This window comes from Anas acuta, chromosome 5 (genome assembly GCF_963932015.1).
Source record: "Anas acuta chromosome 5, bAnaAcu1.1, whole genome shotgun sequence".
In the NCBI taxonomy this organism is placed as follows: Eukaryota; Metazoa; Chordata; class Aves; order Anseriformes; family Anatidae; genus Anas; species Anas acuta.
Window position 1 is genome coordinate 23,991,439 of NC_088983.1, and position 13,414 is coordinate 24,004,852.

The following is a 13,414-nucleotide window of genomic DNA, read 5'->3' on the forward strand; positions in this document are numbered from 1 at the left end:
GGATGTTGTTGCACACCCGTCTCCCAGTCTCACCACTTACCACTTATTTTCGTTCTGAGTCGCAGTAAGAAGTCTGAGACGTTACCAGTGAGTAGTCTAGCAATTCTGTGGGCATTTCAGAGAACCCCACCCAGCCTGCAGCATCTCAGACCTTGACAGCTCTGCAACAAAAATAGTGCCTTTGTGTCTGCGTGGTACCTGTGCATCAGCCTTGGACCGTCTCCATCTGCAGCTAAAACCAAGCTTCGCCTCTAATAGCCGCGGAAAGCACAACGGCTGGCAGCAGGGATGGTGGTTTCACATTGTTGTCAGTGATGCTGCATCGTAAGTCAGAGCAGGCTTTGCTGGTGCTGTGCTGCATCCTCCAGTGAGGAGGGAGAGCCTATGGTGCCCTGCACAGCAACCCCAAGCGAGGCAGCAGGAGCTCTTTTCTCTGGTTCTGCATCACCCAGCAAGCACAAATGCACCAGAGCAAGGGAAAAATCCAGGAGCAAACCCACTGGAAGCTGAAGGAGAAGAAGTGGAGCCTTGTAAGCCCCTGTAGAGCTCAGGATGGTCATCACTGCCTGGCTTAAAGGTCCAAATCCCTGAGAGATGCAGTTTGGGAAGGGCCTGTGTAGCCTGGGTGGCTCCAAGCAAGGCCCATGCAGGGGACCAGCAGCTCTGGCTGCTGCGTGAATAGATGGCATGAAGCCTCCTGGTGTGAGATCTAGCAGAGAGAGGGGGTGCAAGACAACTGAAGCGGCTCCCGAGGCTTTATTTTTTCAAACAATGAGCCTGTAGGTGCAGTCTGGGTGTCTTATACCCCTGCTGCCACCACCCTCTCCTGTGTGTGAGCATCCCAGTGTGATCTCCCCTGTGCCAGCACTGCTTCTGTAGGGTGCTGACAGCCGGGCTGATGAGCTGACACCCACCCAGGCATCCCCATCCACGGTGCTTCCCATGCTGGCTCTCCAGCTGGAGGCAGGAGGTTCTCAAACCTCATCAGAGGCCACAGCAGGAGAAATGGCTGTGCTTCCTGCACCTCTCCTGAGGATGGCTCCCTCAGGCATGACATGGCTTTGTTATCACCCCACTGGTGAAAACAGGCACAGCACAGCACGCTGCAGGCTTTTCCTGATTGCTCTCGGGGCTAGGCTGATGGGTCTAAACCCACCTGGAAATATGCCCCTTCTCCTTGCCTGAAAGAAGGGTATGTAGAAACTGAGGGCATTTAGCTCAGTTCCTCAGTTAGAAGCCTGCTTCTGGTACCTTATCCTGAAAAAATGGCAGCTGATGCTCCTTGGCGAGGCAGCAATCCTGAAACAATATTAGCAACAGGACCTGCACTGGCAAGGAGGCTTCAGCCTCGTGCTGGGGCTGGTGCTGCTGGCCAGAGCAGGAGTGAGGTCCCGCTAAAGGGTGAGGCCCCGCTTCCCCATCCCATCCAGCACAGTGCCACCGCCCCCATCCCTACTGCCGTGCTCCTTCCTGGCCATGCTGCTTGTGCAGCCCCCAGGCCACCCCACAGGTCCCTGCTGCTCAGAAATGAGGCAGATGAGACATCAGCAGACATGGGGCTGTTCCCTGAACTCCCCGCTCTCCCCTGCCACCGCCCCGCTCCCGCCGTGCCACGCAGGGCCTGTTGAAAAACAAAGCGCGCAGCATTTTCATTCTTTATTTTACAAAAATAAACCAGTTTTGCCCTGGTACTCTATGGCCCCCCACCTTCCCCTCTGCCCCTGCTTCTGTTCCTCTGCCCGGAGCTCCTGCTGCTCCCGCCGCAGCTCGCACGGGGGCTGCCCGTGCCCACGCTCCCACAGGGTCCCCAAGCAAGCACCGGGGAAGGGGTTGGTGCCCTTTTGCGAATGCTCCTCTTCCCAGGATCCAAGCTGGAAACTGCCCGAAGATGCCTCCTGGTGGCCCTGCCGTTTCTGCACGGGGAACAAGTCTTGGACAAAGTCACTCAGAGTACATACACGCTGTGAGAAGGGCCGTCTGTCTGTCTGTCTGTCCCTCTCCGGATGGAAAAGCGAGCCCCACGAGGTTGCTTCTTGGCCGCTCAGTGCTGGAAGCGCGGGGAGCTGATGTGGGGCTGGTGGAAGGAGTGCGTGGCGTAAAGCACCTCTGGGGGCGGCGGCGGGGGCGACGCCAGGATGGAGCAGAGCGGTTCGTGGGAGCTCAGCACCGAGGTGAAGTGCTTCATCTCCTCCGTCAGCTGCCGGATCTCCCGGCGCAGGGCCGCGTTCTGCCTCTCCAGGTCTTCGCTCTCCTGGGGAGACAAAAACAGGGGGGTTCCTCAGCTGTAGGTGTGAGTGGGGAGGCTCTGGGGTGCAGTGTGGTACCCAATAATTGTGTGTGGGGTCTGTAGGAGCTGCCCCACATCAGGACACACCGCAGCATCACAAGCTGCAGCCCTCGCTGACCCACCTCCTTGCAGCAGGATGGGAGCGGGCGGAGGAGGTGGCCGTGCTGGAGCTGGGGTCCTGTCCCCGCACCTCTCAGCCCAGCAGTTTCCAAAATGACAAGTTTCCGGCAAATTCTGCCCCGAGCGGTGGCTGGGCAAACCCCCCTCCTCCAGCCGGCCGGGTGCGGGCGCGATGCTGGCGGCCCCGGCGCGCTCCCCGGCCCCAGCTTACGAGAAGTGACTGGGGTGTGCGCCCGCCCAGGCTTTCTCGCTCCCTCTCACGCACACGCACGCCGTCGTCCGCTTCCCGGGCCGCCTGGCCGGGGGGAGGGCGCGCTGAATAACCGCCGTCTTTAACCAGAAAACCACCTGCCACAGGAAACCTGTCATTGCCCTGGAAAGAAAAGACTCACTGCTTCCTGCTAGCAGCCGGGGAAACCAGCGGCCCGGCGGGGAGGAGGGGGAGACGCTTGAGTCAGAAGAAAAGAGAAACCGAGGCCTGAGAAGAACCGAAGTATTGCTGCTGTTAATGAGGATAACAACAAAGGGTCTGATGGTGATGCTCGGCCCTGCCTTGAGGAGAAAATCACAGCCTTTGCTGCCCAGAGGCAGCCAGCTCCAGGCTGGAGCATCCCAGGCTTCAGCAGCCTGGGCAGGACCAAAGGAGATAGGGAGGACTCGGTGCTGGGCTCCACGAATTCAACCAAAAGCAGGACCCAAGGCTCCGAGGCCCTGGAGAGCTGCAGCAGGTCCCTGGCAAAGCGAAGCTGTCACCTCTCCAGCCACCATGCTGGCTTTTGGAGGCGCGTGCTCTCTATGCAGAGGGTAAAACGCGGCTGCAGCACCAAACGAGCATCTCCGGGACACGACAAAATGCTTTGGAAATCGTGACTGACGTCAAACGCGGGAGCTGACGGGAATCACCCGCGGGCCTGCCTCCCGCTGACTCATTCCCCTCAAAGCACAAGCTGGGAGCCCTGGGGCAGGTGGAGATGCTGCGACACCTCCACAGCCCAGGCTCTTCTGGGCAGGACTGCACCCGAGAGGCACGGTCCTAATGCTTCTGCCATTGTGTCCCTGCCTCCTGCCCCTGGGGAAGGTAGGAATCTGTCCTATTGGTGGCATCTGAGCACCTCATAACAGCTCTTAACAAAGTGGTTTGTTGTCTGCCCTGAGAAGAGCAGCTCATGGAGCACAGCAAGTCAGGATTTTCCTGAGGGAAGAGTTCAAATCCACCTCTAGTTTGGCCTTGGACAGAGCACCAGCCCCGAGGAAAGGCTCTCCCTCCATCCCTCTCAGGCACGGTCTCCCAGAGCCATCGCTGCTGACAGACCTATCAGTCGGCCCAGAGCCGTGCCTGCTCTAGCAGCACCAGCAGCTGCTCAGGAAAGAGTGAAAAGTCCATCAGAAACCCACTGCCAGCATGGGCTGAGGGCGTGATGAAAAGGGAAAGGCTCAGGACCAACTTCTCAAGAATCCGTCCCAAAAACGGGGATTTGGGGAATATGAAGACGGAAGTCAAAGGGTGTTTTTTTGAAGACCAGCCTGTCACATTTGAAGGGGCAGCCAAGCCCTGGGCAGGGACACAGACGGTCTCTGCACGTTCTGCATCCTGCTCACCAACGGCCCAAAACGCGCAGGATTGCGCCTACCGAAATGCAAAGCACACGAACACAAAGCACCCCTGTGCTCTAACACTGCCCACGCACACACAGCAAGAAGTGGCCATCCCTCCCGAAATGCAGCCTCGTAATCCCTCACGCTGGGAAGAGCCACCAGGGTACCATAGGAGGAGAACAGGACAGGGAGAGTGAAACCAGAGCAGGGAAAATCCATGCTGGGCAAGAGGAACAGCCCCCAGGTACTGCACAGTGCTCAGGGGTAGGAAGGGATGCGAGTTCTGCCATAGGGACATCTTAAATATTATAAAATGATTAATATTTATTTATCTACATGGTGTGGTGCCTCAGAAAACAGATCAGGGGCAAAGCCCGTTTGGTTCTGCAGGGCAGCACTCTCCATACCAAGGGACACAAAGTGCCACCGTCTCAGAGGGGTGCCCCTGTGCACCATGGCATTGCTGTGAGTGACGGCGTGAAGCACAAACCCAGGGAGCACCAGCCCAGGCGAGCCCACACGTTTGAAGAGCTTCTGCCCGAGCCTGTCAGGAGAGGTTTGGAGAGGAAATTGGTAATGTCAGACTGAGAGATCAGTCTTGTTCTTGATGCTAAACCGCCTGCTAAACTGAGGGCTTCTGTGGCAATCCCCCTTTCTGACGGGCGGTGACGACAGGACCTGCCAGGCATGAATCCTGGCAGCAGACCTGTGTCTGCCAGCAAGGGCACCCATGGGGATGTGGGGAATGGTACTGGTGACACAGAGCAAGTCACCATGACATTTAGTGGATGAACAGGAGGATTTCGCTCTGGACCTGCTGAAGAAGGACTGTGCCTGGGCATCTAGGTGGAGAAAACCTGCCCGCGCTGGGGCTGTGTGCTCTCAGCGACGGCGCTGCCACCAACATCCTGCCCTGGCCCCCCTGTTCCTGCCCTGCCCGCACTGAGCACTTCTCCAGGTCCCCAGGGTGCAAGCAGGTTGTCCCTGGGGCGAGCCCTCAGCGCCGGGGACGGGGAAGGACGGGAGCGCTCACCAAGTGCAGCGTGTCTGCTTTCTGGGTCTGCCGCAGGCGGCTCTTCTGGGCAGCAATGCGATTCTTCTCCCTCCTCTGGACTTTCCTCATGTCATCGGAAGAGTCCTAGGGAAACACGAGGCATGGAAATGAGTGCGATGTTCTCTCCCCGCTCCTGCTGGGCAGGAGGTGGGGAAGGGGACACCGCAGATAACATAGCTGAAGCATGGGACATGGGACACATCTCTCCAGCACTGAGCTAAAGCCCTGCCCCAGGGACAGGTGATGCTCTTGGCATCCCAGATGCCAGGGGGGACAAAGCTGATCCCCAAACTGTCCTGGCACAGCTGTTTGATGTCCCCTGTCCCTTCACCAAGACACTGGCCCGGGATGTGGCTTGAGGGACCAGGGCAAGGACCTCTCTCCAGAAGAGAGACAAATTGAATTCCTTGCCCACAAAACCTCTTTGTTCCCCGTTTCCCTGCAGGGATACGGCACTGCAGTCCTTCCAGCTCCTTGGCTAAAGCACCTTACCAGAGGTTCAGCCTGTGCTTTCCTCCTTCCATCCCTGCAGGTCCCAACCCCTCCCCATCACCCCTCTCCCTCAGCCTTTAAGGGTTTTGCAGACCCTTACGGTGTGGCACAGCTCCCTGAGACACTGCATGCTTAACTAGGCAGGCTCCAAGCTTTTGCCTTTTCCCCAGCCCTCCTTTGCTGCAGCTCTCCTGTCTCTGTGCTTGCTCTTTTCTCAGCCCCTCGGCAGTGTCTGAAGCATCTCTAAAGCCCCTCGGGCAGAGGGGAGCTGGGTTTCCCGGAGCCAGGTCACGAGCTCCGTGCAGCTCCTTTCTCTGCTCAGATCTGGTCCTGCTGCTGCCTCCTGACAGTTAAAACCGTCACACAGACCCTTTCATCTTCTATTTTCATATGGTACTGCCTCTTTTGTGGACTCTCTAACATTCACATCACTGCTCCCCCACAGGACTACAAAACTCAGCCACAAAAGTTATCTTCCCAGCCCATCAGTCTGTCCACATCCTCTCCCCCCTCCACCCCGCCCAAGATCTTTTCTCTTCTTTGAACTTAACCGTTTTATCCTTGCCTTCGTTGCCCTGCCAGCTCCTCAGATGCAGCAGCTCCCAAGCCCTGCACCAAGCCCTGTCCTTAGCAGCCTCTGTGCTCCATCCCCTTCTCCACCAGGAGGCATCCCCATCGTGGGCTGCACGCCCCAAATCCCCTGCTCTGATCATCCCTGAGATTCCTGAGCAAAATCGGGGGTAGGTGCTGGTGGTGCCAGCCCTAGGCAGACGGGAAATGATCTCTATAATAAAGCTGGGCCAGAAAGGCGATGGGATTTCTGTTAGCAGCGGGGCTTTTCCCGGTCCCTGAGCGCTGTGCGGGGCAGGGGGAAGCAGGCAGGTCCCCCGGAGCCACCTGCTCCAGCGAGGCTGGACTCCCCAAAGCACCAGCACCCTGCTCACCGCCTCCCACCCAGCACCCGGCACAGGGCCCACGGTGCCCAGGGGTCCCGGCACCCCCTCATCTTGCCCTTGGCTCAGCCCCAGCCCTCGGGGCTCCCTCTCCGCTCAGCAGGCGCTGCTCCCGGCTCAGCCCCGCATCCCGCTCTCCCCGTCACCGTTCCTAGAAAGCCCCAGCACGGCTCACGGTGCAGATGCCGGGCTGGTACACTTCCTCCCGGCCACCCAGGGCCACCTGCCCTCCCTGGAGGCCAGCAGGGGAGGGCTGGGGAAGGCTCCCTGCTCACCTGCTTGCTGGGAGGGGGAGACTGGCTGGAGCTGCTGGAGTCGCTGCTGTCGGAGCTGTGGGGCATGGCTCCCGTCTCTGGCTCCCAGGGCCTCTTCAGCTTCCTTTATGCTCACGGTGTGCCCGGCTTCTCTCTTTCTCCCTTTGCTTTGCCCCCTGTCCTCCTCTGCCTGCCCTGGGATGCTGGCTGGCCTCCCTGCGTGAGCCCGTCCCAGAGGCACACTGTCCTCCTGCCCCGCGCTCTGCTACTTTCTCTGCTCTCCGCTCAGAGCTCTGCACCTTCCCTTTAGGTCTCAGGCCTCCTGTGGTTTCTCAGAACCTAGGGGATGTAAGCTGAAAGTCACGTGGCCGGAAACTTTAAGGCGAAGAAGAAAAGTTACAGAAGAAGAAGAAGAAGAAAAAAAAAAAAAGCAGAAAAAAAAAAAAAAAGCACATCTGGGAAAAACGAGCTTCAAAATAGCCTGAAAAACCCCCGAAAAACACCTTCAAGCGGTAGAAAAACAGCGAGATGGGTTTTCTCCGAGACAAACAGCAAAGATGTAAAGGGAAGAAAAGCCCCGGCCCTGGCTGGGAAAGTGGGACCCTCAAAGGAGGGCAGCGCGGAGGAGGTGGTGCCGGGAGCCCCAGAAACTCCAGGGGCCTGAGGAGCAGTGTGCCCCGGCTGGTCCAGCACCACCCCGGCCCCTTTGGGAAGTCCCTGGGAACCTTCCCCATCCTGCAGCCCACCCGCCCCGTCCCACCACCCCCAGCATGTCCCAGGAGGAGACCAGCACCCTCAGCAGGCACCAGTGCCTTGTGTATGCGCGGTGATCGAGGCCCACCTAAGAAGAAAGGCTTGGGATGGAAGAACATTTGGACTGGTTTTGGTAGATTGTAATGGCCCTGCGGGGCCAACAGCTAAGCCTGAGACATAATTCTCACTCCACACCTCAGCATGAGCGTGCCCGTACTCCACGAGCCTGTCGTGTACAGGTCTGGCTCCCTCCTGCTCTCCTCTAGCCCCTTCCATCACAGCTGGCAGCAGAAGACAGGACTATGGGGAGATAGAAACATGCTGTGGGCACCCAGCTTGGGGCACGGCCCCTTATTCCTCCCCTGCTCTGGCACAGCAGTAACTCACCGCTGCGGGAAGCAGCGATTCCCAGTTCCCACTTACTGGTGGGAGTTCCTTCTGCTTCCTGACCAGGAATACTGCAGCCCAAACTGCTGCCCAGCCCGGTGCTGCACCTCCAGCCCAGAGTAGTTTGGGTTGGAAGGGACCTTAAAGCCCACCCAGTCCCACCCCCCTGCCATGGGCAGGGACACCTCCCACCAGCCCAGGCTGCCCAAAGCCCCATCCAGCCTGGCCTTGAGCACCTCCAGGGATGGGGCAGCCACAGCTCCTCTGGGCAGCCTGTGCCAGTGCCTCACAGCCCCGTGTGAGCGCCCCTCATGTGGTGAGCAGCGTTCGCAGTGGGACATCAGCGAGGGCACCTGAGATGCGTTTGTCATCAGGGCAAAGCGTTGGGAGCTCCAGGCTGGCAGCCTCGGGGCAGCACTGAGCACAGTGACGCAGAGGAGAGCAGACTTGGCGCGTAGCACAGGTTTGTGTGGGCACTGCCGGCACCTCTTCGAGCCCTGGCACTCAGACAGCACAGGGACGTGGGGCTGGCTACCGGCTTGGTGGCTCGGGGAAGCCACTTGGCCTGGCTCCAGTGTCACGGCTGCTCAGCCTTAGCCGTGTCCGTGTCCCTCTTCAGAACACCCTGTGGCACCGCTGCGCTACCCTCGGCCCTATGACCTGAGCAGCTCACAGCCCCCAAAGGCAATGCAGGGTGCTGGTGAGAAGAGGGGTGGTGAATTCAGGGCTGGCAGCTGAACCATTGAACCATCCATCTGCTCGCTGCACCGCTACACTTCCTCTGAACCCTGCAACCCCACACGGCGCTTCCTTTCCAGGAAGCAGACCGTTGGATTCCCGCTGTCCCGAGGAAACCCACGCTCCTCCCGCACCCAGCAGACCTCACAGACCGCCTCAGCACCCGGCCACCACCGCTCGGGCATCAGCGGCTCCTTCAAGCCCTCCGCAAGGGCTCTACAAGCTGTTGTAGCTCAGGGCAGGACGGAGGGAGCTCCTTCCTCAAGGAGAAATGTCCTTGCCCCAAATTCAGCAAATAAGCTGAATTCCCTCCTCCGGCATTTGGCAGTCCCAAGCGGCCGAGAGGTGACAGCAGGCGGCGTTGGCAGGGCATGGCACCGGGAAGCCGGGTGTCCAGGTGGGAGCTGGGCAGTCTGCACAAAGCTGGCCCCGACTTTTCTGCAGGAAAATCCTATTTGATCTGCAGCAGGAAGGTCTGGAGCTGTGCCACAGCCTGCCCTTAGCTGGGCTTTTATGGACAGCCTGGGGCTGATGGAGGAATCCCAGCTGGTAGCCTGCTGTCCCTGCCCAGGCTGTGCCCTGCTGGCGGGGGCAGCTCAGGAGCCAGAACCCTAATCCCTAAACCTCTTTTAGGTGACTAAATGTACTCGGTGAATAGCATCCCCTGACTTTCTCTCTGGGATCATTGAGGCTTCTTGATCGTAATCACAGCAGCTGTGAAATCGTTATCAGCACCACTGGAAAAGCTTACAAGGGTTAAGCCACAGCCGTGCCAGCAGACCTACAGAGCAGGGATAACTCTCAGAGGAGTTTAGGGGAAGGAAGGGGCCACCCAGTTCTGCATCGGTCCCTCGTGAACAGCAGCAGAGCCTGCCGAAGGGATCCCATTATCCCGGGGTGTGCAGGCGATGCGAGGTCAGAGGGCACGACCTCGAGTGCCGGAGAAATGGTTTGGCAGCAGCAAGGTGCAGTTCAGCAAGAACAAATGCAAATGTAAAGCGACACGAGGTGTGTGTAGAAGAACTGGGGAATAACCAGCCGGGCAGCAGAATGGCAGGGAAATATCCGGGGGTTGCAGAGCATCACAGATCACATCTGGGGGTGCAGGATGCGAGGGGGCGACGGCTCCTCCCAAGCCCTGGAGCAGAAAAGCCCAGAGGAAAACAATACCAGGGGTGAACGCACCGAAATCCTGTGCTAAGAGGAAGGAGTGAAGACGCTGCTGGCTCTGTTTAGCCTAGAAAAGAGAAGTCCTGGGGGCGGGCAGGGGGCAGGGGAGGAAGGAGCCGTCTTTGACATGTTGTAATGGAAAGAGTGGTCAGCTGTTTTCTGTGCAGCCAAACCGGGCTTCAACAGCGGCAAGGAAGATTCAGGTCAGAGGTTTGAAACAGGTTAAGGGTTAGGAAGGCCTTGGGATGGGCCGTTCAGGAAAGTTATCCCGTCCCCTTCGCGTGAAGCAGCAAGGAACAAACCTCTGTCAGAAACGGTCCAGGTTTAATCCTGCCTCTGTACGATGGGTTAGAGAGGCATTCCCAGGGTTTAAATAAGGAGACCTGTTAAAAATGAATAAATGAATGAATAAATAAATAAATAAATAAATAAATAAAGCTGCTAAGAGAGTCAGGTCTTAACTGTAGGCAGCCCCTGCATCCTGCCGGTGCACACAGGAGAGAAAGCTGCAGCTGCAGCTTCCCCATAAACCTGCTGCAGGCTTCAACAGCAGCGTTCGAACTGCAGCTCACCTCATCCCGCTCACTCACCTTTTTTGCATGATCATTTAGTGAATAGTGCTATTTAAAAATCCAGCCTAGAGAAGCTGTCAGCTTCAGCCTCCTGTAAACCGCCGAGGTTGCTTCTGCTTCGTGTGTAACACTTCATGCAAATACTTTCTCACAATATTTGGACAATCGCAACAATTTGCATATCATTCCCCATATGAGTTCAAAGACTCGTGTAGGATACAGTGCTGATAAGAGATGCGGAGTGAATGGTGGTGCTGAATGAAGTCCTCGCTCCCTAACAGGCAAGATCCTGCTGCATCCCCTTCTAGTAGCACACGTTGGTCCTCTCTGCACCACAGGTGGCTTTCCCAGCTGGCAGGAGAGCTTGTCTCCATCCCCGGGGCTATTTATATCATGCTGGGCTCCACAACTCCATGATCCACAAAGGTTCCTTCCCTGGCATTGCTGCATTACCTTTCTCACTGTCCTGGGGTCAGATCCTGCTTCGACATCCTGCTTTTCCATTTCTCCACAGACCCTTTCTAGGGTCCATCACTCCGACATCTGAGTGCTTCAGCACTGCTAATGAAGTGGTTTTCTCAGCCACCTTTCCAGCTGGTGAACCCTTGTTTCACCACCGTGAAACACAAGACAAATTTTTAATTTTTAATTTTAGACACACAGTTTTAACCAACTAGAATCTAATTCTTCAGTGTTTTTGGCTCTATAGAGTAATTCGTTTAACCAACCCCCAGCTCCCAATGTCTGCGACTGCAGGTGCAACCTTTTAGCTCTTCTGTAACCCAGACCTGGCAAATGAGGAACAAGTGGCTGCTCCTGTGAAAGACTTGCTTGTGCAGCTCACCGAGTTACTTTGAGGCAGATGCGGCTCTCCAGGGAGGCACTAAGGGCCTGCCCAGGAAACCTTCTTTCTTTCTACAGGCCATTGCTTTCTTGCCTGGTAGCAGTTTCTCAGCCCTGGTAAGAAAAGAGGCAGCCCAGTGGGCCAGCTTTTCATTCCCTCTGGCTGTGGTCCAGCCTGGGGGATGAAGAGTTGGCCATCCAAGGCAAAAAGCAGGAGGTGATCGTATGTACAAGGTATCTGACACTAAGTTGCCCAGGCAAAGCCATTTCTGGCAATTTCTAGCTCTTCAGTACTCATCTATGACACTTTCATGATTATTATTTTTTTAAATGTCATTAGTTCTCTTCTGGCGTGTCGCTGTCTATGTGTTAAAAGAAGCAAACTACGGAAAGTAAACTCCCAATGTGCTCCCAGTGTGGGGGGGAGGGCTGCTGGCAGAGCCTCAGGCTCAAGACACAGATAATTGGTGTTCGCCCCAGGCTGCTGAGGGGGTCAGCCACAGTCTGCCATCCTGTACATATCATCAGGTTGGGTAATTAATTGAGCAACCTCTAATCAGTCCCTGGCAGGGCTTAGCAGCTCAGGAGCAAGCTCAGGTGTACGTGTACCCGACTCCCCAGGCCAGCAGATCCCAAAGCCTGGCAGAGCGGTGAGAAGCCAAGGCCGACCATTCTCCCATAGCCTCCTTCACAGCCCCTGGCCCATTTCTGGCCAGGAGCAGACCCCACTGCCCAGCCTGGCTGGATGAGCCCCCCAGGGGCTGTGAAAGGCCTCACGTGCAGACGCTGCTGGTGGAGCAGGGCTCCTCTGCCTCTGCTGCACGGGGCCGGCAGAACTATCCAAGCGCATGGACTGCGGGGCCGCAGATGTTGTCTGACGGTTTGACTCATCTCGGTGGCAGTCTCGTTTGGCGATGATGGGGAAGGCCCAAAGAGGAAGGGCAGTGACCCGTTTAACCAGAATGGCTGATCCACCCAGGGGCACGCTTACCGGTGCTGGCAGGGGGCCTCAGGCCCGGCTTCCTTCGTGTGTTTCCAGGCCACGCGAGCCCAGCAGGCCTTCCCCGCTGCTGGGACAGCAGGACCTCGACTTGGACCTGTGCTTGTGCTGTAGCGTGTCCAGCCACAGTGACCAAACAGCCAACGTTTTGCTCCCATGGGATGGTCACAGCCTGAGGGGTGTCTGGTGCTCACTGGGCACTGCTGCCATGCCCCGTGGTGTGGGGGCAGAGGGGTGAACGCATTGCTCATCTCCCAAATTAATGCATGGCTCTTGAATGTATTACTTGGCTGCTGCATGACTTAATTCAGAGAAAAGCGTTCATCAATGCCACCCGTCACCTTAAGATATGTCCAGCCCTCCCAAGGACTGGGCACAGCTTCCTCAGGGCATGTCCCTGCAGATAGACTCAAGCCACCCCTCTCAGCAGGGAATGGCTGCGAACAGCACAACTGCTCCTAGCCTGCTCCCAGCCCAACAGCAGCTGCTTCGCGTTTGGCTTAGGGGGCCAGATACGCCATTTCTCCCCTTCTGCCCCCATTTATCAGGGCCTCATCCCCAGCAGTGCCTGGGAGGTGGGACAAGGAAGAGGGGCCACAGCCTCAGCCCTGCCCGCAGTGGTGCCAGGAGGCCCTGGCACAAGGGGCCCTTGATGCCCCCAACAACCCCAACAACGGCTTCAAAGAGGGGAGAGGAAAAGGCAGAACCGCCTTCCCCTGAATCCCAGAGCCATGCTATTCCAAGAGCCATGCCATTTTCCAAATGTTTTTAGTCAAAGCCTTTGACCTGAGCTGTGGGCATCCTTGTTTTCCATGAGCACCTTGTCCTTCGTGAGCCCTCTGCAGTGGCTGGCCGGCAGGCACCTTGTCCACCTGTGCAAAGCAGTTCGTTGCTCTGTAAGAAGCGTGTCAGTTTGCCAGCTTGAAATGAGTTGTCTTTCCATTTCTTTGAACATCTTGTGAGGGGGTGAGCAGAGGAACAGACTTATCTCTAAGCCAGGCATTGCTCTGTACCTCTCTATCACACGGCATTTCACTAGTTTCCACTCTAAACTGCTGGGACTTTTAGTCTCCGCATAGGGAAATTTCGCTACACCCCTGATTTAGGTCAGCACCCATCTTTGGAGGTCTCCCGTTTTCACAGCGGGGCAACCAGAAGCAAACACGAGACCTGAGGCGAGGTGTCCCACAGCCAT

At 57.2% G+C, this 13,414-nt stretch overlaps 1 protein-coding gene across 1 annotated transcript; it reads right to left on the reverse strand.

Annotated features, from left to right (window-relative positions):
* Positions 1 to 1,643: 1,643 nt before the first annotated feature.
* Positions 1,644 to 10,734, reverse strand: BATF (basic leucine zipper ATF-like transcription factor). Its single transcript, XM_068683188.1, has 5 exons — positions 10,395 to 10,734; positions 10,107 to 10,187; positions 6,778 to 7,095; positions 5,037 to 5,141; positions 1,644 to 2,251 (listed from the first exon to the last, which is right to left on the reverse strand). Exons 3-5 carry the CDS (start codon positions 6,841 to 6,843, stop codon positions 2,042 to 2,044), a joined length of 381 nt encoding a protein of 126 aa, XP_068539289.1. The 5' UTR covers positions 6,844 to 7,095; positions 10,107 to 10,187; positions 10,395 to 10,734; the 3' UTR covers positions 1,644 to 2,041.
* Positions 10,735 to 13,414: the final 2,680 nt, after the last annotated feature.